The sequence below is a fragment of the Polypterus senegalus genome, chromosome 10, assembly GCF_016835505.1.
Source record: "Polypterus senegalus isolate Bchr_013 chromosome 10, ASM1683550v1, whole genome shotgun sequence".
Classification (NCBI taxonomy): Eukaryota; Metazoa; Chordata; class Cladistia; order Polypteriformes; family Polypteridae; genus Polypterus; species Polypterus senegalus.
This window is the reverse complement of record NC_053163.1, coordinates 9,650,404-9,675,737: the sequence shown is the minus strand read 5'-3', so window position 1 is coordinate 9,675,737 and position 25,334 is coordinate 9,650,404. Positions and strand designations below refer to the sequence as shown.

General features: G+C 38.0%; 1 protein-coding gene across 5 annotated transcripts in view; it reads left to right on the top strand.

Annotated features, from left to right (window-relative positions):
- LOC120536685 (tapasin-related protein-like) overlaps positions 1-20,045 on the top strand; it is a 49,908-nt gene extending 29,863 nt beyond the window's left edge. For 2 of the 5 annotated variants that reach the window (XM_039765127.1, XM_039765125.1), the window contains exons 3-6: positions 1,838-2,134; positions 6,050-6,292; positions 14,253-14,351; positions 15,581-16,745. In XM_039765127.1, the coding sequence (XP_039621061.1) occupies positions 1,838-2,134; positions 6,050-6,292; positions 14,253-14,351; positions 15,581-15,651 (710 nt within the window). In that variant the 3' untranslated portion in view covers positions 15,652-16,745. Of the gene's footprint in view, positions 1-1,837; positions 2,135-6,049; positions 6,293-10,021; positions 10,545-14,252; positions 14,352-15,580; positions 16,746-19,809 lie in introns of those variants that run through there. The other 3 variants (XM_039765126.1, XM_039765128.1, XM_039765129.1) reach the window with 3 other exon arrangements.
- The last annotated feature ends 5,289 nt before the right edge of the window (positions 20,046-25,334 follow it).

The window sequence follows — 25,334 nt, the reverse complement described above, 5'->3', positions numbered from 1 at the left end:
ACACCTGCAAGGTTGCATGGGAGTTGGAATGTGTAAGTGCAGCCCTGTTGGTGTCCTTAATAAACAACCAGAGGGGACTGCTGGGGGAGGACAACACAGGTTTCTATGTGACCCGGAAGTGCTCCTGACAAACAGTGCATTTTCAAGTCTTACTTGAAAAGGAGCAAAACTCATCAGTAAGAGTGGAAGGAGAACGAGATGTTTATGAACTTAATATTGTGATATTTGTAGCTTAATTATATGAATTATTATATTAATAATTGTATTAAACCTGGAGTTGTGGTGGGTGATGTGGTGTCTGAGATTTGGGCTCAGTGGCACCCCCTTTTGGTTACACTGTGAAGAAGTTGATAGCCACCTAACAGTAACAGAGACTACTAAGGATGTACTTTATGATTTGTAAAACGTAGATGGAAAAGTCCTAATTGGATTACATAGGCTGAAATCTAACCAATCAATAGGACAGGATAACATTTATCCTCAAATGTTTATGGAGGTTATTGTGTGCGAATACTGTATAAACTAGTTAAGTTTATTTTACAAAAAATCACTGAACACTGGGGAAATTCCTCAGGATGGAAAACTACCAGATATTATCCCGTCATGTAAAAAAGGTGATTAGGCTGCACCAAGTAACCATAGGCCATTAAGCTTAACATGCACCATGGGAAAATCAATGGAAGCAACTATTAAGGGAAAGATCAGATTTGCAGAACAGATGTATAGGTAAATTGTAAATGTTTGTAGTGCATCATCTATCGGAATGTACTTTGTAGTGCATGTAGTAATAAAATGTACTGCATTTTGCATTCCAACAGATGGTTCATCACAAACAATGTTTCTAGACAGTTCTGAAATCACGAGTTTTCCACTTCTCAGAACTTCATCTAAATGCTGAGTGGAATAAAGAACAAACTACCTCTGGGGTTGAACATGACGTTGAAGCAGAAAACCTGACAACCATTAAGACATATCTAAGTGAGATATTGTGACAGCTTAGGTAACAGCTAAACAAACGGGCTTGATCAGCTGAATGGTCTCCTCTCGTTAAATATTTTATGTTCTTAGATAGATAGATAGATACTTTATTAATCCCAAGGGGAAATTCACATACTCCAGCAGCAGCATACTGATAAAAAACAATATTAAATTAAAGAGTGATAACAATGCAGGTAAAATGTTCTTATGCTCTTATGTTAGAAGATGAGCATTTCTTAGTACTTCATTGTTTTTTCTCACCAGATATTTTATTAAAACTGATATTTAGCATTGACTGGTGCACAGTTACCCTGCGGTAGACTGGTTCCCTCTCCCAGGTGGTGTTCCTGCTTTGTGCCCAATGATAGGTTGCAGCTTCCCCTGACTCTGCCCTAGATAAGTGGGTGGGGAGAATAAATGAATGGTGCAGAGTGAGGTGGTGGGCTAATGACCTCCTTTTTATTTGTATTTCATTTTTAAATGATAGCTGGCATTAGAAATAGAGGCAAATCTTCAGATGGACAGAGCCTGGAAGTAAGTGACACAATTTAGTTTCAACTTTAGAAGTCATCTTGTGTAAAAACCTACAGGTACTGAGGTCCTCCAGGAGAGCATTTTGATACCCATGCCAATCAAGTTTGTACCTTCTGTCCAAACTGGCTCCCTGTTTGCGTCACTTGCCAATAACGCTAATGTCTTCCATTTTTTTTCTGTAAGCTGTCAAACTTTATGGTGCGTCAGTGTCACACGGTTAAAGGGTTATGTTCAAAAATAAAATTTAGCTCATTAACATATTTACATTAAAAGGTGACTTTATCACAGGGTGACTTTTTTTTTTTTCATTTCGTTGTCTTCCCAGCCACTCCAAGAGTCACCGTGACACCATCAATGATTGTAATGAATCAGCTGAACTCTTTGGAGTGCCTGGCAGAAGGCTTTTACCCTGGAGACATCAACATTAAGTTACTGAGGGACTCCGAGCCTCTTCCTTCTGAAGGATCACCACAACCGCAGAAGAACCCAGATGGCACCTACAATGCAGTGACCCGATACAACTACACCCCCACCAGTGAGGATGCAGACAGGACATTCTATTGTGAGGTGACACACAAGGCTCTGGATACTCCACTAGTGAAGAAGCTTCCCCCAGTCTGTGGTAAGTGCTTGTATATGTTATTATTAATAATATGTTGTATTTATATAGTGCCTTTCCCATGGCTGAACAGATGCTCTTCTGATGGTCTGGTTTCCTCCTACAGTCCAAAGACATTCAGGTTAGGTGGATTGGAGGTACTGTAGTGTGTGCATGGGGTTGTGAGTGTGACTGTGTTCGCCCTGTGATGGACTGGCATCCTATCCAGGTTTCGTTCCTGCCTTGCCCCCTATGCTAGCTGGGATAGGCTCCAGCAGCCCCCTGTGACCCCGTTCAGGACTAAGAGGGTTTGAACCATGACTGACTGACAGATTTTATGTACACTAGAGGAGTAAGAGGCAGATCACCATCTGCAAACAGACAAATTCCCCCTCACAAGGTTTGATTTCAAGTTTCGGTCCGATTCCACTGTGTGACTATATGTGATAGTAGATGGCCCGGTCCACCATAAATCATGGTCTGCTTGTCTAGAATTTAAATCTGAGTGCAGAAGTGTCTGCGAATTCAAATAAATTACTCGAGGTGGGGGACATCAACACCCTTCAGCATGTTGTTCTCTGGTATACCTCACTAAGCAGTACACTTCATTCTTCAGCAATTTTAGGAGCCATGGAAGCAAAAGCAGAAAAACTGTTAATTGAATGTAACTTAAAAAGACTTTTACTCTCTGTTCTTCATTTTTCATAAATTCCTTACCAAATATTCTCAGGGTCTTTGGTCTCTTAGGGGGAATTTTCCTTTTCTGCTAACCCTGAGTAAACTTTATGCCAGCAGGCTTCTTACCTGCAAAGTTTGTTGAAATGCAGTTTTTCCCATTAGAGATCCATGGCATGTCAGTGATGCTCGGAAGTTATTTCATGTTGTAGACTTTTTAGGGTCTCTGATCTTAGTTGAATGAGATTTTGTTCTCGCAGCTGATTAAACTTGGTATTTCAGTGTAGCAGTTTTGACTAAACGAATGTAGTTTTAGTGGCTCTTGAATTCCTTTTTCTTGTATCTGTGAATTTTCATTTCCTAGGATTCATTTGCATGTTATAGCTTGAGTGCTGCTGTTTCACTTTCACATTTGTTTGCCTTCTTTTCCATCAGTCATATTTGTTTTACTGGGTGGCACGGTGGCACAGTGGGTAGCACTGCTGCCTTGCAGTTAGGAGACCCGGGTTTGCTTCCCGGGTCGTCCCTGCGTGGAGTTTGCATGTTCTCCCCGTGTCTGTGTGGGTTTCCTCCAGGTACTCCGTTTTTCTCCCACAGTCCAAAAAACATGCAGGTTAGGTGCATTGACATTTCTAAATTGTCCCGTGTGTGTGCTTGGTGTGTGCTTGGTGTGTGTGGGTGTGTGTGTGTCCTGCGGTGGGCTGGCACCCTGCCCAGGGTTTGTTTCCTGCCTTGTGCCCTGTGTTGCCTGGGATTGGCTCCAGCAGACCCCCGTGACGCTGTAGTTAGGATACAGTGGGTTGGATAATGGATGGATGGATATTTGTTTTATTTGTATTACATATTTCTTTATGTAATTTTGCCTTTCACTGGTCAGGTGACTTGTTTTATCAAGTTTGACGCAATCCTCTCTGAAGTGTATTTTTTTTTTTTTTTTGCATAACCATTTTCATAACTGACACCTCTGATTGCTTAAATATGTTTGATGATTCAGTCAGAGTGCAAATTTGAAAGCACTTTCAGAAAAATTTTCAGAAAAAACATTTTTTTTTTTGGTGGATGCCATGCAGCTACTCAACTTTCGTAAAGCTACTTCAACCTAGAAGCAAGCCAGATGAATAGAAAATGGCTTCTAGAAATCTTGACAGCATGCACCATCTACTGGAATTAAAAAAATCCATGCATTTTATTACAAGATACAAACTACATTCCAACAAAAGGAGCACTGCAAATGTTAACTTGGAGTATTTTATAAAGGCCCTACCACTAGGCAGGGGAAATTCAGCTGGTATCTTATAGATTCTTAGTTTCTTTGTGTAAAACCTTCAATTTAAGGCTAATACCACATAATTACAAAGCTAATAGTACGCAACCACACTTCATATTTTGTACCCGAGTCTAATCTTTTAGGCATATGTTGTGGGGAAAGACATATACAGAGTAGGAAGAAGGAGCTGCTGCCCTCGGGTTTAATGTCACTTATACCCCACCATGTCACAGACAATTTTTGAAACTTGTTTAGCAGGGCAGGGAATTACAATGTTGTTTTTTTTTTCTATTTTATGATGAAAGCGCAGCTATTCTATTAATTGATTGAATCAATTAAGTTATGTGCATCCCACAATTTTATTTAGTCACGTACATCCACAAAAATTGTGGTTAAAGAAAAATGTATCATTTGCTTTTTAGTGCATTTATAACTAAAGTAAATAAAATTGTTTTACTAAAAATATATTTTTTATATGTTTTATTTTTTACTTTTTAGTTTTTGAGTATTTTGCAAATGATTTTTCTTTAATCATTTTTCATGAATGGGAAGCTTCTTTAAAAGTATTACATAACATATCTTCTTTGCAGAATTATTTGAATACTAAAAAGAATGCTATTTTGGCCTTTATGTTTCTGTTCAGGCTTTTATGGGGTTAGTGCTCGTTCGCTGCGGGAAAAAAAAAATTGATGACAGAACAGCAAGCTAATGCCATACTTCCTCACTGTGATCATCAAGAGTAAACGAGTAAAGTCGGCATGCGTATTTAGCCACTCCACTCACTGGAAGAAGAAAGAGGGGGCAATACGTTGCATCTCTCACTTGTCTCACTTGTATCGTTCTATATTCTCACTCCGTCATTGCTATGTGTGTGTTAATTAAAAATCACATGACCATTGATTACGGCGAAATTGGTTATGTAATTGCATCGGTTTTGACAGATTATTGTATTGCCATCGATACTAAACACATATGAAAAATTTGAAGAAATTCGCTTCACCAAAAGTGGGTTTAAAATCAGTTGCAAGATTTGACCCAGACAAACAAACATACAGAGAAGTCAAGTTAAATAAAATCGTTTAAAAACAGAATCCTCACAGTGCTGGCCAGCTTTGTCCAGGTGAGAATAAGCCTTATGAAGCAGATTTGATTTTGTACGTAATTTAATACGATCCTCAGAATTTGCTCGGTCACTCACGATAATTTCTTGAGCTTCATGTAAAACTGCCCCATGCATTTTGGATTTCTGAGTTGCTTCGGATGAAAGGTTTGATCTGCATGCTCCAGTCATGGCAGACCACCTTAGAGGTGTGGTTTGACCAAATGGCTTTTCTACACCTTTTTATATTCGGAGAAGTTACAGCACCAACATCACACTCTCTTAGGTAGGAGTCTGTACACTTTTATGGCATAGTGTTATTATCATTTCTTTTTTTCTGGTGAAATACACCTTTTCACAGAAGGAACGTTGTCCTAAGTGATGAGTGCTGTCTGCCTGTTGACTTCATTTGTTTTATGTACAAGGGACGTTAAAAGAAGTTTCCACACTTTTGTATTTTCGTTGGAAACGGTGAAGGCGGGAGGAGTAGAAATTGGGCATTAAAAAGTTGGTACTACTCTGTGAAAATTGCATCGCAAACGAAGGTGACTATGTAGAAAAGTAACTCGGAATTTGTTTTTGAAATTTTTAATAAACAGAGTTAAAATAAAGTGCGGAAAATTTTTGAACGTTCCTTGTATCTGCCTGAATAAATGGCTCTAATTGCAATATCAAGTACCACAGCTTTGAAATCCAAGTAAACAATTATATGAATTCTTATGGAATATAATTGAGACAAACCAATGACAATATAACATTGGCAATAGAAGGGAAGTAAAAAATTAGGTAATTCAGCAGAACCCAACCAGTTGATGTTGCCTGCAGCATCTTAGAATGAGGAGCACATGAATCTGATTATCACCGACTGTATGCCTCTCTCTGATTTCTCCTTCCTCAGATCCAGTCTTGGTGATATCACCCAAAACACTGCTTGTGGGCAAGGAGCAAACTGTCACCTGTAAGCTGGATGGCTGCCTTTTTACTCAAACTGCTATAAGCTTGAAGATAAACCAAGAAACGCTTAAAATGTTGCAGTGCGAGAACTCGAAAGAGTGTGTGATTAGAGCAATGGTGATGGTCGAGGAAGAAAAGGAGGTTGTTTGTGAGGCCAAAATGGACGGATTCAACTTTACGCTTTCAGGTAAGAAAATTCTGCTTGTGTCTGTTGTGCCATCATTTTATTTCCTTGATATTTGAAGCCGAATGTAAAGTCCCTCATTGCAGGCAGGACATCCATTTGAGGGATTAGCTCTGTAATAGTATTTGTTGCTAGAGTCCCTGAAATAAGAGTCTTTGTGTAATTTATAAGAGTCATTATACAGGGCCTGTGAAAAGTATTCATCCTCTTGGAAGTTTTTTTTACATTTTATTCTTAAACAACATTGAATCACAGTGGATCTAATTTAGCATTTTTGATACTGATCAACATATCTTTAATGTCAAAATGAAAACCGTTACCTCCAAAGTGGTCTACATTAACGACAAAAATAAAACACAAAGCAATTGATAACGTACTGCAAGTATTCACCCACTTTAACATGACACACAAATCCTCACTGGTGCAGCCAACTACAAAATTAGTTAAATGGAGGTACCAGCCTGGGATTTCAGTTGATTGTACCGTAACTGCACCTGTCTTGGAAGGGAGTCAGTATGGTGGCCTAACATACACAATGAAAACAAAAGCAACTCTCCAAGAAACTCTGGGACAGACACAAGTCCATGGATGGAGACATGAACATATCCAAGTCACTGAATATCCAGTTAATCAATCATTAAAAAATGGAAAAAGTACAACAGAGCTTGAAATCTGCAAGAGCAGGCCATCCACAAAAACTGAGTGATTGTTCTAGAAGAAGACCATCGTGAGGGAGGCCACCAAGAGACCCATGAGAACTCTAAATGAGTGACAATTGACAATGGCTCAGACTGCAGAGACTGTGATAATGACAACTGTTGCCTGGCTGCTTCACCAATTACAGCTTAATGGGAGAGTGGCAATGGTGACAAGAAAGGGAAACCCTATTTTGTTGAAAAGAGAAGATACAGCAACAAGCAGATATAAAGGAGGAAAATACAGCGTATCTTATTCCAGCTAAAAAGAAGTCCTCCAGGAGTTTTGATTACTTGGAGAAAGACTCATAACCTGAAAACTCCCTACCAGTACAGTGAACTGGTTTTCCATACTTCATTATCTGGGCCAGTATCATCCACCTGCATTGACCTCTCCAATGTTCATCATCCAATCACTTTTTCAACTTTTTGTGGACTTATTTTAATTTTTTTTTTCTAAGAATTTTTCTTCATTTCACTAATTATTTTTTGTTTTTAAATTGTATATTGAACTTTTGTGGTCTTTTTTTATTTGTGTCATATGTCGAGTATGATGTTGCTCAAAGGGCATTTGCTATACTGTGTTATTTATTTTTTATTCTGTCAGTTTAAAAATACAGATATAGATTTTTCTCACTTTCAGTATGTGTTGTATGGCCCGTATCAGTATGAAGGTAGTAGCAAAGTAGAGTTGGCTGCCCATTCTCTTTAATAATATTAATTGTTTTTTAGTAATCTTATCATTCAGGGATTTGCAGAATGCAATGCATTTTTAGTACAACAAGCACTTCTGGTAGAAGGACTTTTACAGAAGCTGCAAAAAACTAAAATCGTATTGTTCACAACATGGCTTAATCCATTCATTAAGTGAGGAAGTTGATTTGGCCCAACATAATTCACCAATTCTAGAAGAGTCACATACAAATAGAAGGCCTTAAAACAAAGCATTTAACGTGCTACTTTAGTTACGATGGGATTTGAGAAACTAGTAAATGAAATGATTTTAAGATGAAGTTTATGATGTTCTACTTTAATGACAAAATAAACTATGTGATTAAAGTGGAAATTTCGAGATTAAAGTTGACATTTCATGCTTTTTTTCCCCACTGTATGCCTTTTTTTTTCTCTGTACCCTAATAAGCTTTCATATGACACTCAGACGGTGGGCTACGACTCGCCTTTTCACGGTGACTTTGATATGCGACAACTTCTTTTTTATTTCGGGCACCGTGCGACTTTGTGAACTTGAGCTTTCGAGTTTCTCCAACACTCTGTCACTTAATCAACTTCCTTTTGTTGATTATATCACTGTTTAAATCAATAAATAGTAAGTTTTCCCTTGCTTCCACTTGGTATTCGCTGAAATTCTTCTATTTTCTGTCGTACTTTTGCCAATGTCTTTTCACAGAAGGCTGAGCTTATGGGCTATTTATATTGATTTGCAAATTCAAAAAGGCGTAATTCTGGGAGGAGACGGGGCGGGACAGCAGGCGCGTGCACGTACGTTAATTTTCACTCTGACCGGGATTTATGTAGCGGAAGAACGTGGAAGTTGGCGTTCGCACAGATTTATGCATCTGGATTTTTCTGTGCGTAAGCACATTTCGGTTTTTGTGCTTACATCATGTTATAGTGTGAATTCTATGCACGCCGTTATGCATGAGGCCCCAGGACCCCACTACCCTCTCTGCAGAGCATCTACAACTGCAGAGTCTGCAGGAGAACTGCCTCGATCCTCAGGGACCCCATTCACCCCCAACATGAACTGTTCACACTTCTACCCTCAGGCAAGAGGTACCAACGTATGAAATGCAGGACTTCCAGGCTAAAGAACTCTTTCTTTCCCAAGGCCATTAGACTCCTAAATGACTGGAGTTTATAACCGTGGTGCACCTCATTCTATCTACCTCGCACAACTGTATTTGACTTGTCCATCACACACCTAACCTGCACATTACACTATATATTTCTATTCTGTTTTTATACTTTATGCTGCCTCTGTTACTTATTATTTATCTGCTACTTATTATTTATGTGTATCTTTATACGTTGGTTTTGTCATTTGGTGTGGACAGCAAACAAAGAATTTCATTTTACAGGGAAATGTGTTTCTTACTGTGCACATGACAATAAACTTTGAACTTGAACTTGAATAAGCCTTATGAAGCAGATTTGATTTTGTACGTAATTTGATAAGATCCCAAGAACTTGCTTGGTCACTCAGGATAATTTTTTGAGCTTCATGTAAAACTGTCCCATGAATATCGGATTTCTGAGTTGCTTTGGATGAAAGGTTTTACAAATGTGTAAATGATCTGCATGCTCCTCTCATGGCAGACCACTGGAGAGGTGTGGTTTGACCAAATGGCTTTTCTACACCTTTTAATATTTGGAGAAGTTATAGCACCAACGTTACACTCTTTTAGGTAGGAGTCTGTACACTTTTATGGCATAGTGTTATTATTATTTTTTTTTTTTTAGTAACACATACACCTTTTCACAAAAGGAACGTTGTCCCAAGCAAGGAGTGCTGTCTGCCTGTTGACTTCATTTGCTTTGATTATGTACGAGGGACGTTCAAGAAGTTTCCGCACTTTTATATTTTCGTTGGAAATGGTGAAGGCAAGAGGAGTAGTAATTGGGCATTAAAAAGTTGGTATGACTCTGGAAAAATTTCATCGCAAACGAAGGTGACTATGTAGAAAAGTAATTCGTAAATTGTTTCTGAGTTAAAATAAAGTGCGGAAACTTTTTGAACGTTCCTTGTATCTGCCTAAAATAAACGGCTCTAATTGCAATTTCAGGTACCACAGCTTTGAAATCGAATTTTTCTGGAAGTAAACAAATGTATTAATTCTTATGATTATAATTGTGACAAAACAATGACAAAATAACTTTGGCAATAGATGGGAAGCAAAAAATGCAGTAATTCAGCAGAACCCAACCAGTTGATGTTGCCTGCAGCATCTTAGAATGAGGAGCACATGAATCTGATTATCACCGACTGTATGCCTCTCTCTGATTTCTCCTTCCTCAGATCCAGCCTTGGTGATATCACCCAAAACATTGCTTGTAGGCAAGGAACAAACTATCACCTGTAAGCTGGATGGCTGTCTTTTCACTCAAACTGCTATAAGCTTGAAGATAAACCAAGAAACGCTTAAAATGTCGCAGTGCGAGAACTCGAAAGAGTGTGTGATTAGAGCAATGGTGATGGTCACGGAAGAAAAGGAGGTTGTTTGTGAGGCCAAAATGGACGGATTAAACTTTACTCTTTCAGGTAAGAAAATTCTGCTTGTGTCTGTTGTGCCATCATTTTATTTCCTTGATATTTGAAGCCGAATGTAAAGTCCCTCATTGCAGGCAGGACATCCATTTGAGGGATTAGCTCTGTAATAGGATTTTTTCCTAGAGTCCCTGAAACAAGAGTCTTTGTGTAATTTATAAGAGTCATTATACAGGGCCTGTGAAAAGTATTCATCCTCTTGGAAGTTTTTTTTACATTTTATTCTTAAACAACATTGAATCACAGTGGATCTAATTTGGCTTTTTTGACACTGATCAACATATCTTTAATGTCAAAATGGAAACCGATATCTCTAAAGTGGTCTACATTAACGACAAAAATAAAACACAAAACAATTGATAACATACTTCAGGCATTCACCCACTTTAACATGACTCACATAAATCCTCACTGGTGCAGCCAACTACAAAATTAGTTAAATGGAGGTACCGGCCTGGGATTTCAGTTGATTGTACCGTAACTGCACCTGTCTTGGAAGGGAGTCAGTATGGTGGCCTAACATACATAATGAAAACAAAAGCAACTCTCCAAGAAACTCTGGGACAGACACAAGTCCATGGATGGAGACATGAACTTATCCAAGTCACTGAATATCCAGTTAATCAATCATTAAAAAATGGAAAAAGTACAACAGAGCTTGAAATCTGCTAGAGCAGGCCATCCACAAAAAGTGAGTTATTGTTCTAGAAGAAGACCATCGTGAGGGAGGCCACCAAGTGACCCATGAGAACTCTGAAGGAGTGACAATTGACAATTCCTCAGACTGCAGAGACTGTGATAATGACAACTGTTGCCCGGCTGCTACACCAATTACAGCTTAATGGGAGAGTGGCAATGGTGACAAGAAAGAGAAACCCTATTTTGTTGAAAAGAGAAGATACAGCAACAAACAGATATAAAGGAGGAAACTACAGCGTATCTTATTCCAGCTAAAAAGAAGTCCTCCAGGAGTTTTAATTACTTGGAGAAAGACTCATAAAATGAAAACTCCCTACCAGTACAGTGAACTGGTTTTCCATACTTCATTGTCTGGGCCAGTATCATCCACCTGCATTGACCTCTCCAATGTTCATCATCCAATCACTTTTTCAATAATTTTGGGTATTTGTGGACTTATTTAAATTTTTTTTTTTCTAATAATTTTTCTTCGTTTCACTAATTATTTTTTGTTTTTAAATTGTATATTGAACTTTTGTGGTCTTTTTTTATTTGTGTCTTGTGTTGAGTATGATGTTGCTCAAAGGGCATTTGCTATACTGTGTTATTTATTTTTTATTCTGTCAGTTTAAAAATACAGATACAAATTTTTCTCACTTTTAGTATGTGTTGTATGGTCCGTATCAGTATGAAGATAGTAGCAAAGTAGAGTTGGCTGCCCATTCTCTTTAATAATATTAATTGTTTTTTAGTAATCTTATCATTCAGGGATCTGTAGAATGCAATGCATTTTTAGTACACAAAGCACTTCTGGTAGAAGGACTTTTACAGAAGCTGCAAAAAACTAAAATCGTATTGCTCACAACATGGCTTAATCCATTCATTAAGTGAGGAAGTTAATTTGGCCCAACATAATTCACCAATTCTAGAAGAGTCACATACAAATAGAAGGCCGCTGCTGTCCATAACAGGCTTGTAGGTGGCAGTAAGATGAGGTCAGACCTGCTCAGATTGTACCACAGGTTTATATTTTTTAGTTAAAGTTATTTTAAAGTCATTAATATTTGGATAGGGTAGGCCCGGCTTGTAGTGTATTTCAATATCTGGATCACACTTTTTAGTTTTTAATTGTGCTCACTTTCTTCACCATTGCATTCACATAAATCCCCAGTCCCCCAACTGCTTTGTCCACTTAGTCTGATGAAGAACTACCCAACCTTAAAATACCATCTGAAATACGAGGGTGTAGCGTAGTTTTATTAGGCAGCGGTGACTGCAACACTATTTGGTGAATCGAGTAATGTTCAACATACTCCACTTTATGATCCAAACTGTCTCTTAAATTCTCAGATGCTATAGATGTAGACAGCCATCAGATTTTTTACACTCACCCTGGGGCGTTTCACAAGTTTGCAGCTTGTCTGAGAAGCAGCTGAGACGGACTGCATTTTTTAGCAGTATTTTTTCAGTTTCATTTAAAAATTAATTCAAAGAATTGTAATAGCAAACCAAAGGCCACATCTTAACATTAATGATTAATAACATTAATCCATTATATTAAAAATGTTGATCATTCTTACGAGAGAAAAAAAAGAGAGAGCTTCTGCAACGGCTGCCACATGGCAAGGAGGTCACTTAGATAACTTTGCAGACAACAACAACATTTATTTCTATAGCACATTTTCATCCAAATAATGTAGCTCAAAGTCCTTTACGTAATGAAGAAAAGAGAAATAAAAGACAAAGTAAGAATTAGAATAAGACAACACTAATTAACATAGAATAAGAGTAAGGTCCGATGGCCAGGGAGGGCAGGAAAAACAAAAAATCTCCAGACGGCTGGAGAGAAAAAATAAAATCTGCAGGGGTTCCAGGCCACGAGACCACCCAGCCCCCTCTAGGTATTCTACCTAACTGTGTTCACTTTGGCTTTTTTAACACTGAGGATCAGATAAAGGGTCTATTATGTAAAATTAAATCCACTGTAATTCCGTGTTGTGTAATAATAAAATTAGTAAATGAGTGGATACTTTTTATGGGCACATGTATTCCATTATATGTTTGTTCTACTATTGTCTTCTTCTGAAAATCTGATGACAAATAAGATTCTGTGTGCATACTGTATATGGCAGACATGTTCGGAAGGGAATTTCCCAAGTCAACGGCATGTACCCAGAACACAGGGTGTGGTTTATCATCATCCATAGTGACCGTACTCTTAATTCCTTAGTCTGTTTCGGAGACAAATACACCAAAGAGATGGTATCAACCACTTAACGATGGTTTGTCTTAACCCTGCCTGATTGATCACACACATTGTGGTTATAAATCTTCTGCACGGTCCCAAAGCACATCTCTGCACCTGTGTGTGTGTGAGACGTTCTGACATATCAGTGGTAATCCTTTAAAACTGCTTACATAGACCACCATCATCCTGCTTGAGCAGTGTGGTAGAAATCAACATCTTAATTAAAAAAAGAAGCGTATCCTCTGACAGGACAAAACAGTAATCAGGCAGGATAAATGCATTTATTACTCTTCAGTTAATGCTTGAACTGGGAGCATTCTTCTACAGCATGATCAGAATGGCTGGAGAAACAAAGGAGAGGGGTTCATTTTATAAACTATTGAATTTACATACAGTGTCAATCATTGCATACATTTTACTGTGGTTGGTTCAATGGTTTACACACCAGATAACCCAGAAAATAAAACTCTATTTTTATTATACTGCTGTCCTTCCTATATCGTTCGGTTTAGTCATCACCATTGCTGTTGTGGTTGTTCACAGGACCCTCATCGACGTCTTAGTCATCTTTCAGTACAGTTTTTATGTGTTACATCATTGCTTTTGTTCTTCACTTGACCTTTATCTGGATTCCTGAAATGCCTGAACAGATTTCTGACACCTATTAACCCTTTGTGCTATTGTTTGAAGATGAATGCTGTATTTTAATAAGGAAAGCATATCAAAACATTTTATCCTAAATGACTATGACCTCTAAATATATTTTTTCTTCCACCACAGTCTCATAGTACTTCGTTGAATATGTTCCATGACACGATTCAGCATCCATAACACCTTATTTTTTTTAATGACCCCAATATGTAGGCCTACTTTGGCCTCATAAATTTTTCCTTTGTCTGAGTTTAGAATCTTTTATTTCTGCTCTGTCGTCTTTTCTAACACTGTTTTCACTACAATTGGAAAACGTTTTCTACATGAAACTAATTTGTCACAAACTGCATAAGCACTGCTGTATTACCAAAATAATAAATCTTTTTTTTTTCTTTTCTCCAACAGATAAATTTGAACATTTTTCCACTTCCTCATCGATGATAGTGTTGATTACTTTTGTATATGTGGTGATTGGTATTGTCGTGGTTATTATTTGCAAACTAGGTGAGTTCAATTCACTTTTCTTGTTTTTTTGATATTGATAGTCATACATATTTCCCCAACAGTGTCAACTTTTACATCCTCAATTTTAATAAGCTAGTTGTTAAAAAAAGGAAAAATGTAGATATCCAAGACAAAAATGGCTGCTCTTGTGGTAGTTATGGACAGTATGACTTCAGACTGGGACTGATTCCTGCACTTGTCGTTTCCTTTTCCTTGTGTGTTTCCTGCCTTGCAATCAAAGCCCCCATCACACCGCATGAGTTCTCCAGTCTTAACCTTTGTATACGTATTCCCGATGCACGCTCCTCAAAGCCAGTCTTATAATGTGGCATCATGGCTTACTGTGACTGCTCCTTGATGATCATTCATTGGTCCATTTTGATGTCAGCTCTTGAGTTAAAAAAAACCTGCCCTTCTAACTAATGAGAAAATCAAACTTATTTGATTTTATCATAACCAGTCACCGACTAGTCGGCCTCGGTCGTTGGGTATGTTACATTAGGCGATCATCTTCACGGAAGCGAACTGCCTCTGACTAAGATTATGTAAATGAAGGCTTCTACTGAAAATCTTTGGAAAAATCATCTAATGTGATACGGGCTTCACACATCCAACACGTCTTCAGTCTTGATCTTTCTTCATGATCTCAGTCACTGTGGTTGTCTTTCTTTTACGCTCACCTTAATGTCATCCTGGAGAGTCAACATGCACATCTTTGCTGATAGTCTGTCTTCTATTACTCAACCTTCATGGCTAAGGGGTTTTATGAATCACTGGCAGTATTCAGGGTCTTTAAAACACAAATACAGTAACATTGGATTGTCATATTCTTCATTTAAATACATTTCCCAAATTATTTTACTAAACACAACACAGAATTATGCTCACATGTGGCTGTCAGACTCATTTGACCCGCTATTAGATTTGAATTTAGCAAAGGTGTCCTCCGTCCAAAACACTTCGAACAAGGCTGCTCAAGATGACATAGACAAAATAAAGGAGAGATGAAAATGAGTGGAAACAGGATAAGACATAGAAACGGAACAGGCTTTAAATGTTTGTCTGTGTTTTCTTAAGGCTACTACTGTAGACCTTGTTCAATATTCACAGCTTTGTATAAGAATGTCTGCTTTGGGAATATGCAAGTTTTCACGTTGTACACAAACACCAATCTGACAACACCTACTCATGATGGCCATTTGCCTTTTTCTCTTTCTTATCAAAAACAGGTCAACCCGACAATGATAATGAACGTCATTTATATGAGAGAATGGTTCTGAGGTTATGTGGCATTGAGTAGCGGGACACTTTTAAGAAGAGAACCTGTGGGCCAAAGGTAAAGAACACCAAAAGAAGATGAGAAAATATACAGAGCTTCAAGCGGCTCACAAGACAAAAGTTTAAGCGTAACATATTAATCCTCGACAAAAGAGCACACAATTGAGGTCCGAATTGTCTGCCTTATATTTCCAAGTTCGGATCAAAAATAGAAGCAACATCAGCTTAGCACCTGTCATTATTGATTGCCATAAAGTGCGTGTGATCACTTCTTGCTTTACTTTTATTTCTTATTCCACTAAAGTGCCAAAAACAAGTGACAAACACTTTATAAAAATATGCAATTTATTTTTTCTCAGGCATTATAATTATCTCAGGCATTACTTCAAGTATTGCAATTGTAAAGGCTGCCTTTGGGGTTTTGGGGGTTAAGTCACTGGACTTTAATCCACAAGGAGGCCAGTTCAGTCCTCTCCGCTCCTCTCATACAGTGTGTGACTCTGAGCAAGTCACGTAAGCTGACTGTGAACTGACTGTAGAGATGTGCTTTATCCTAAACTTTTAAGATGATTTAGATAACCATAGGAAAAATTTGACTGCTCAAAGGTTGATCTTTGAGGGCTCACAAGACTTAAAAGAGATTCTCATTTATATTTTATTTAAGAATCAAGTTTGTCACATATGTTTCTCCTAGAATTCCTTAGGAGAAATAGTTTTAGAGAAAAAAGAGTCGTGAGATACAACTGAGGTAAAAGGACACACAATTGGAAATTTGTTTCAAAACACGTCATCTTTTGTGAGATCTCTTTCTAGTCTTAATCTCAAACATGACTTCTTATTATTGGACTGATGCCTTTATCCAATGTGACTTTCATCATTTCAGATATCTGGCTCCATTTCTTTTGGTCCAATTGGAGTACAGACACATGAAGGGGGTTGTGTTGGTGTCAGCAGTGGGATTTCAACCCACAACCTTATGATCTGAAGTCCAAAGTCTGATTTCATTGGAGTAGAGCAATATAAATTACAGCAACTAATAGTAATTTTCAGAAGCAAGGACTACAGTTTTGTAATCCTAGTAAAGTATTTTATTACCCCAAACAACTGTCCATACATTTCACCATATATGACTGACTTCACCATATACTGTATGACTGATCACACAATGCAAAAAAATAAAACAAAAACGTCAAGACACTATACGGAAAATCAGCCCACTGTGTGACTTTGCTGAGATCTCAGCTGTAACTCAAGAGGAGACCCTTAGGAGACTACCAGGGTATTTTGCATCAAGAGAAAAATTAGAGCAGCACAAGACAGAAGAACACGTCTCCGTTTTATTTGTTTCTGATCTCACTGTTGTTTAGGAGAAACCAAAAAAATATTAAGGAGACCTGTTTTTTGATTTTTCATTCCTTTGGGAAAGGTGCCATCCAAATCTAAAATAATAGGAAGTACTGATAGGTGTATTAAAATACTAATGGAAAAATTAAACAAGAACCCACCTATGATCATGCCTTAAACTTTACACGAAAAAGCAAAATGCCCACAGATTGTGCTCATTTTTGTGCTAGTTCAAACAACTTTTCATAATTTTTTAAAAATATATATATTTTTAAATATTTGCTTGCTACGCCTTTGTAGCATATTTCTCAGATTGCATGTTTATTCCAGTTACAGAATAGTAGTGGGGCATCCTATTAGAAGAAAATAGACTTTGGTACGATTTTAGTAATTGACGTTGCTCAAACAGTTAGATTTGTTTTATTCTGTAAAGTATTGAGAATATGGGTATAGTTTTGTACATTTTGTTTTCTCAGGTATCTCCAGTTTAAGTACCACTTAGACTTTCCTCAGGGTTGCCCACTGAGAGAGCAGTAGGCAAAAAAATAACAACTTCCTTCCCTTAAACATTTAATATCCCTGTTTATCAAAGATCAACTCCGATTTGTGCCTCACTGAACACTCGCACGTCTCTTTACCTCAGCATCGGACATAAATAAGTAATAATGGGTTACTATTGTTTGCTAGCAACTGCAAATGACATAGCACAGTTACGCCCAGGTTACTACAGCTGCCAATGATAGCGACTGAACGAGTGACCTTGTTAACAGTCCAGGGTCTTAGGAATAAGGAGGCCCCCATTTCATGAGTTACACATTTAGGGCTGTAAAATGATTTAAAAATTTTCACTTTTTTCATTTTTTTTTTGTATGCTTTGCTATAAGGTTTACACTAATAAAGGCTTTTTTTTTTTCTTTTAATAGAGATAATTATCCTTCCAGGGCTACTGCAGTGCCACAGATGGCACAACTATTAAAATGATTGCACTTAAATTTGCTTGGATCAGATGCACTTAAACTGTAAGGAATGATGTTGTATTCATTTCTTTTTTTTTCTGGTCCTATTTTATGTGTTTTAAATTGAGATCATGTTTGACTTTTAGTTATCCAATGCCCAAGCCTGCATTTGGTATATTTTTAAATTACATTTTTACAAGCATTGATAAAGCATTTGTTTATACTAAAAATATTCACCAATAAATTGCCTCTTGTATATTAAAGTATTTCAAAATTTCCAAAGCTTGCTATGGCCTTTTTCTTTTCTTCATTCTAATTAAAGGCCATACCCCACCTGGCACTTATATTGCACATTACATTAAGGAGAGATTTGTTGTCTGTTGGTTGGTTTAAGGTTATTCAGCTTTACAGTTTGTTGATGTATGCATTTAAAAACTTATAATAACAATAAAACAAAGATTTAATAATAATTTTTGCACTAAAGAAAGGGGTTCATATATTTGCATTGTTTTGCATTTTATTTGAAAATGTAAGACTTTTGAATTCAATGTTTTAATTATTCTGCTGCCTTAATGTTTTATACCCTGCAGTATGCAGACCAGCTGACTGGTGTTCCTCTTCATTTTGGAAATAATTAAAATGTATAGTATTTTAGCCGTTATTTCTGGTCATTTACACAAACTGGATTATTCCCTTTTGTTTTTAAACAAATAAATTTATAATAAATGTGCATTTGATGTTGAGTTGTAATTTCAAGTGGATGTAAGTTCAGATGGAGCAGAAAAAACTCCAAAAATTATGACTTTTGTAAATGAAATTACTTTTTACGCAAGTTTCTATAATTATTTTATATTTTATTATATTTACAGAGCCCTCCATTATGTTGGGACAAAGACACGTTTTTTTCTTGATTTCCCCCTCTGCTCCACATCTTAAAATTACAAATCAAACAATTCAGATGTCGTTATTAAGACTTTCATTTAACGGAATTTTAATTCATTTCATTCACACCACGCATTTCCTACACAGTCCCCTCATTTCGTGGTATCATAATGTTTGGGACACAGCAATGGCAGATCTATTAAAGCTTTGTGGCATGTTTCTTGCATACAATGACATCACCAGGTGTTGAGTTTCTTCTCTAATGCAGCCATCTTCAGCTCCTGCTTGTTTTGGGTGCTTAATCCCCATAAGTTTTCTCTTCATTATATGGAAGGCCTGCTCAATTGGATTTAATTTGGGTAACTGGCTTGGCCATTCACAAATTTTCCATTTTTAAGCTTTGACAAACTCCTGTGTTGTCTTAGTATGGTTGTATCTTTATCAGTTCCATCATCAATGAAGAGAAGTGTGCCAGTACCTGTGGCAACCATGCATGCTCAAGCCATAACACCCCCAGCTTCTCCATGTTTAAAAGATGAGGTGGTATACTCATCTTTTGGGCAGTTCCTTCTCATCTCCACACTTTTCTCTCACCATCACTCTGATCAGGTTCATCTTTGTCTTGCCTATGCACAGGACCTTTTCATCAGAATTCTGCAGGCTCTCTGAAGTCCTTTTTCCCAAACTGTAATCTGGCCGTCCTGTTTTTGTGGTTTGTATCGTGCAGTGTGACCTCTGCTTTTCTGTTCATGAAGTCTTCTGCTGATAGTCGTCTCTGAGACACACGTCTGCCACATGAACACGGTTTCTGATCTGTTGAACAGGCATTTTTTTGACTCCAGTGAGGATTGTTCTGTCAATAGTAGTGTAGGTCTTTCTTGGACCACTGGTCCCTTTTGCAATAGTTATGCTCACCAGTGCGTTCTTTCTTCTTCAGTTGATTTATGTCAACCTAAGGTTTTACCGATGTCTCAAATAGGTTTATTCTTGTTTTTCAGCCTCATAATGTCTTCATTGTCTTTCTTTGACTCATCCTCGCATTGAACAGTGGCATCAACACACTCCAAAGGGTAAAAGCAAACTGAGGTATCTTATGAAGCCATGAAACACACCTGAGGAATCACCAACACCTGTGACACCAATTGCCCCAAACATCAACATCCCCTGATATGGGTTGACCATGCAGACAAAGTGTTGTCATTTCTAAAATATATGTAAGTGCCCTTAAATGAAAGTCTGCCATGTGCACTTTAATCGTGTCTGAATTGTTTCATTTGTAATTTTAAACTATGGAGCAGAGGGGTAAATCATGGATAAAATGTGTCTCTGTCCCAAAGATTATGGAGGGCATTGTAGGTATGGGTTGTGTGATAGATGCACAGTTGGGATGCCTGGGACGTGGAAGGACCGGGAGAGCGCCAATATCTTCCCTGGGACACGAGAGGGCTACCGCCCTGGGGTGCAGGGGAGCCACAAGATCGGAGCTGGGAAGCTCCACCCTGTTGGGGTACATGGCCACCGCCAGGGGACGCCCAAACATTCCAGGCAACATGGACTACAGCACTTCCGCCACAACAGGAAGTGCAGCTAAGCCCAAAGACACATACACCCGGTGTGCTTCCGAGTGCTCGTGCAGCACTTCCGCCACATCCGGAAGTGCTGCAGGAAGCTCGTCAGGAAATACCTGAAGCACATCCGGGTACTGTATAAAAGGGGCTGCCTCACTCCATTCTGGGAGTCAGAGTTTGGAGGTAGTGTGACGGAGCTTCACGAGAAAGGAGTGGAGGCAGCAGGAAAAGAAGATTATAGCGAAGGACTGTGAGTGACTTGTGCATTGTGCTGTGTTGGACAAGGAAAACACCAATAAAAGTCTGTTTCCAACACAGCTGTCTTGGTGTCTGTTCATGGTCGAGGCCGGTCTTCATAGTTGCTACACACCAGTATGGTGTACTGGCACTCTGTTGTTTATGAGGTTGAGTACCACCATTAAATGGTGGCATGCCATCACCTTACGGTCTGAGACAGCCCATTCTATCACTGTGTTTAATAACTGTGTGGGACAAACCCCACTTCCCCAATCGATACAATGTAAGAATATTCACACACTTGAAACTGGGAGTGGGACTGGCTCTGATATGCTGCTTATATCCATTTTTATTCATATGGTATTATATACTCAAATATATTTAGTCTGCTGTTATAAAACCAAGGGATCTCCACCAGCCTCTCCCGAGAATGGTGTTGGCTTGAACAAATGTTTTTCATATTTCTAGCTTCACGGTCCATAAGATGATGATTTGCTTTCTCTGTGGGGACTTTAAAACCTGAAGGAATCCTTATGTTAGCCAGAGGGGTTTTAGTTGAATTCAGAGTTCACTTGTCTATCAGCAGTGGGATCGTGTTGTATAAGTAAGTAAATGAACATTTACACCAAACCCTTCGCAGAGTGCTGTCAGATCAAGCATTTGAAAGAAATTCATGACCAATATTTACACATCACGTGCTCAACCAAGAAATCAAAGCCAACATCCTTTGAATGACACGACATGGCTTTAAGAGGCAAAGCTAACAGCAGAGTGTGACTGTAAATTAACACTCAGTTTAGGACACAAATGTGTTTACGTTCTGAACTTTCTGAGCTTTCGTTTTGTAGTTTAAAGTAACAGTTGATTTTAAACTTTAGTATTAAAACATTAGAACAATTATTTATTTATTTTTAATAACCTTTTGTTGAATTTATTAAAACGAAATAACATTCTATACAAGTAAATCAAATTTTACAAAACCCAAGTTCAAACATTAGAACAATTAGAACAAGAACAAGCCATCTCACCTAACAAAGCTCGACAATCCTATTTACCTGCTGTCTACAAAATAACATCAAACTGATTTTTAAAGGACCCCCAATGTCCTGCTGTCTACTACATTCCTATTTGTCCATCGTTTTCTGTGTGAAGAAAAACGTTCCAACATTTCTGAGAAATTCACCCTAAGCGAGTGTCCATCTCTGTCCTTGTGTTCTTGTTGAAGAAATTATTTTAAAGTAGCAGTTCCACTGTGCTAATTCCCTTCATAATTTTCAATCACCTCCTAATTTCTATTTGCAGAATATTCCTTCATATTTTTCAACTTTTGTTTTGCATTTTAAAGTTCAAAGTAAAAGCCTGTATAGCAGCATTAGACAAAAAGGCACAGAAAACAGAAATATCTCGCCTTACCTCAGCTGTCGCTCCTTGCGTAGTCACTTGGCCTCCTTCCCTTTAACTGCGCGTGGCTACTTTCTTTTCTGATTGGTGCTTCCTTTCCGGCCTTGTCATTTTTTTTTCTCCAATCACTCCCTGTAGACTCAGCTGTTGTCAGCAGATCCCACATCCTTATGGTGACTAAGACCATAATGTTCACAGGACAGGATGGTAATCCATTTTCTAAAATTGACAGGAATCAATCAATGTACCCCTGCTTGGCGAAGGTGAATTTTTAGCAACAGCGACATTGTTCTTTACTAAACCTACCGGTCATAATAAGATTTAGAAGTAAACATGTGACTATTTAGAATCACACAAAGATAAAGGTGACTGTTAATGGTAATTTAAACTGTTATATAATATTGTATGTAGTATTACAATCATCTTTAGTAGTAGAACATTAAAATAATAATGCATTGAAATAATGTTTTAAACAGTATATGGCTAAAGGCCTGTGGGCAGCCCTCCAAAGTATTCAGTTCAGGAGGCACGTTGTTCTCTGGAGTGATGAATCACGCGCTTCACTATCTGGCAGTCTGCCGGACAAATTGGTGGGTGCCAAGAGAATATTACCTTCTGAACTGCATACCCTACTGTGGAGTTTAGTAAAGGAGGGATAACAGTATGGGCCTGTTTTTCAGGATTTGGGATCAGCCCCTTGGTGTCAGTGATGGGTACTGTCGATGCTAAGGCATACAGAGACACTTAGGACAATTCTGTGCTTCCAACTTGGTGGCAACAGTTTGTTGAAGGCTCTTTTTCTCTTTCAGTATGGCTGTGCCCCTGTGCACAAATCCAAGCCCATAAAGACATTGAGGAACTCAAGTGGCCTGCACAGAGTCCTGACCTCAATCCTACTGAACAACTTTGAGATGATTGGAACACCAATTACAAGCCACATCTTCTTGTCTTGTATTTAGGAGAGTTTCTTTGTACTTTAACAGGTGTAATATTATATTGTTAGATACTATTATTCTGCCATTGCAAAGTACTGTGAGAAAGAAAACATTGGCCATTTTTAATTATTTTGTAGTTTGTAAATGTTTAGCAGCCCTGTGCTTAATCTTGTGTTCCTTCCTTCCCATCTCTAAAATTGTCTCCAGTAAGGATTTAATTGAAAATTCTACACATGACACACAAAAGCTGCATCATCACCCCAGATTTATCTTGCGAAAAGTTTAACTACCTACTGTGAAATGATCGAACAGACACAGAGAGAGGTTTGGGGGTAGCCACTCGTATACTTGAATCGGGTTGCCAAAATGAAAGATTGGTTCCAAATGACAAGTCTTAACAGACTTCAGTCCAACAACAGAATGACAACAATAGGCAAACATGGCGGTTTTAAAGCCAGGCAGAGGAAGTGATGTCATCGGGGCAGAAACCGGAGTGTCATCATCGGGCCCGGAGAAACAGAAGTGAAGTCCTTGAGTCCATGCGAAATTTACCATGGTTGGGTCTGCCGATGAAAAAGAGGAAGGATTAGTGCACTCTGCCACCCACTGGTCAGGCGCAGAATTATCCCTTTGTGATCCCTTCAGCTGCTTCCCATGCGCACTACTAGATCAATAAATTAAAATTAAAAAGATGGCCTTTAGAATTTCAGCTTCACTTCTTTCATTTCACTCCTCCATTCACTCACTACTGTACATCTATTAATTCTCTTCTGTCCCCTAATATGTTACTCTGCCTCTCACTTACTCATTCCCTCTTTCAGTCTCCTCCGGTCCTCTTCCTCTCTCACTCAGTTGGTCTGCCCTCTTCCCGCTCACTCTGTCTTAGTCCCCACCTACTCACAACCTTACTCAACTGTCCTTTTCTCTCACTCCACTCACTCTTTCACTTTCTTGTTCAGTCCCCTCCCCACTCGCTTACCCCCCTTACCCTCCCTATTTTCCAGTAAATATCTCTCTGAACTCTCCATACCTCCTACACAGTTAATCACGCCATGTCTCAGGTCCCTCCCACTCCTCAGTCACGCTATCTCTCATTTCTCCCTCTCTCTCTGACTCATTCACACCATTTTTCAGTCCCCTCCCTATTTTTTTTTCCTCTGAACCCTCCATCTCTCTCCCACACTTAATTACTCCACGTGTCAGGCCCCTCTTCTCTCTCTATCTCTCTCTCTCTCTCACATTTACTGACCCCCCCCCACATACACATACACACTTCTTTGCCCTGTAAAACAAAACAAGAGGTATGCATGTGGCTGTGGTTAACGGGTGTGAACTGTTCTAGAAGATGCTCTGTGAGGCCTTTGATCCTAATGGCCATGGCCCCCACATTCTCTGACGGGCCCTTCATCTAGGGTTAAGGAAAATGTGATACCCAATAGGATTTAAAATAAAATAAGCCAAATATTATGCACATTTATTGAATATACAGTATTTATAAAGTAAAGATCCTAATGAAAAACTTACAATAGTATAAAAAGTTATTGCAAAATCTGTTTTCTAGCTTTTTTTGACACAAAATTTTCAATGACTTCACTAAAATCAACATGTTTAGCTAAATCATTTTCGATACACAGAATTGCTAGATGATTATGTCGTTTTTGACTAGTTGTACTTCTTTGCCATGTTTTTAATGAATTTGCCAATCTGCTAAATGATCTTTCTGCTGAAAAAACAGTAACTGGGACTGTACAAAACAATTTAATAGCGAGATAGATATTGGCAAATACACCTTGAAGTTTTTTGTCGTGAATAGAATTGTTTGCGTTTTTAGCTTTAAATGTAGGTATACAATTTAGTTGAAGATCCGTACGGTTCTATGACGCTTAGTTTTTCATGTACTCCGGCATTTTTGATATACTTTTCTAATGTAGTGTTTCCTATAGGAAAGTTTCCGACTAAAATAATGGGGTTGTCGCAGGCCTTAATAGTCTTGCAAAAAGCCAGAAATTACATCTTTTTGAAAATGGTGGCAATTTTGAAAAAAATCTAAATTTTTACTTTAACTCTTTATACCTGCAGAAATAAGTGACGTAAATGTTAATTTTTTTTGTGTACTATTTTATATTTAATTGTGTTTAAAACCATGTATAATTTGTTTAAGTTTATTGTTTATAATATTTATTTATTTTTGATATTTATATGACACCAAATCAGCAATTACTATCAAAATTTTCAACCAGTGGAGAGGTCTACGTTTTGTTTGGATTCGTAAAATGTCAAAGCGAGAAAGTTGTAGAAAAATGTATGTAGAAATTTTTTTATCTGAAACTTTTTTGATATTGTTTTTAGTTTTCAAAATACTTTATGCTGAAGTAGACACTC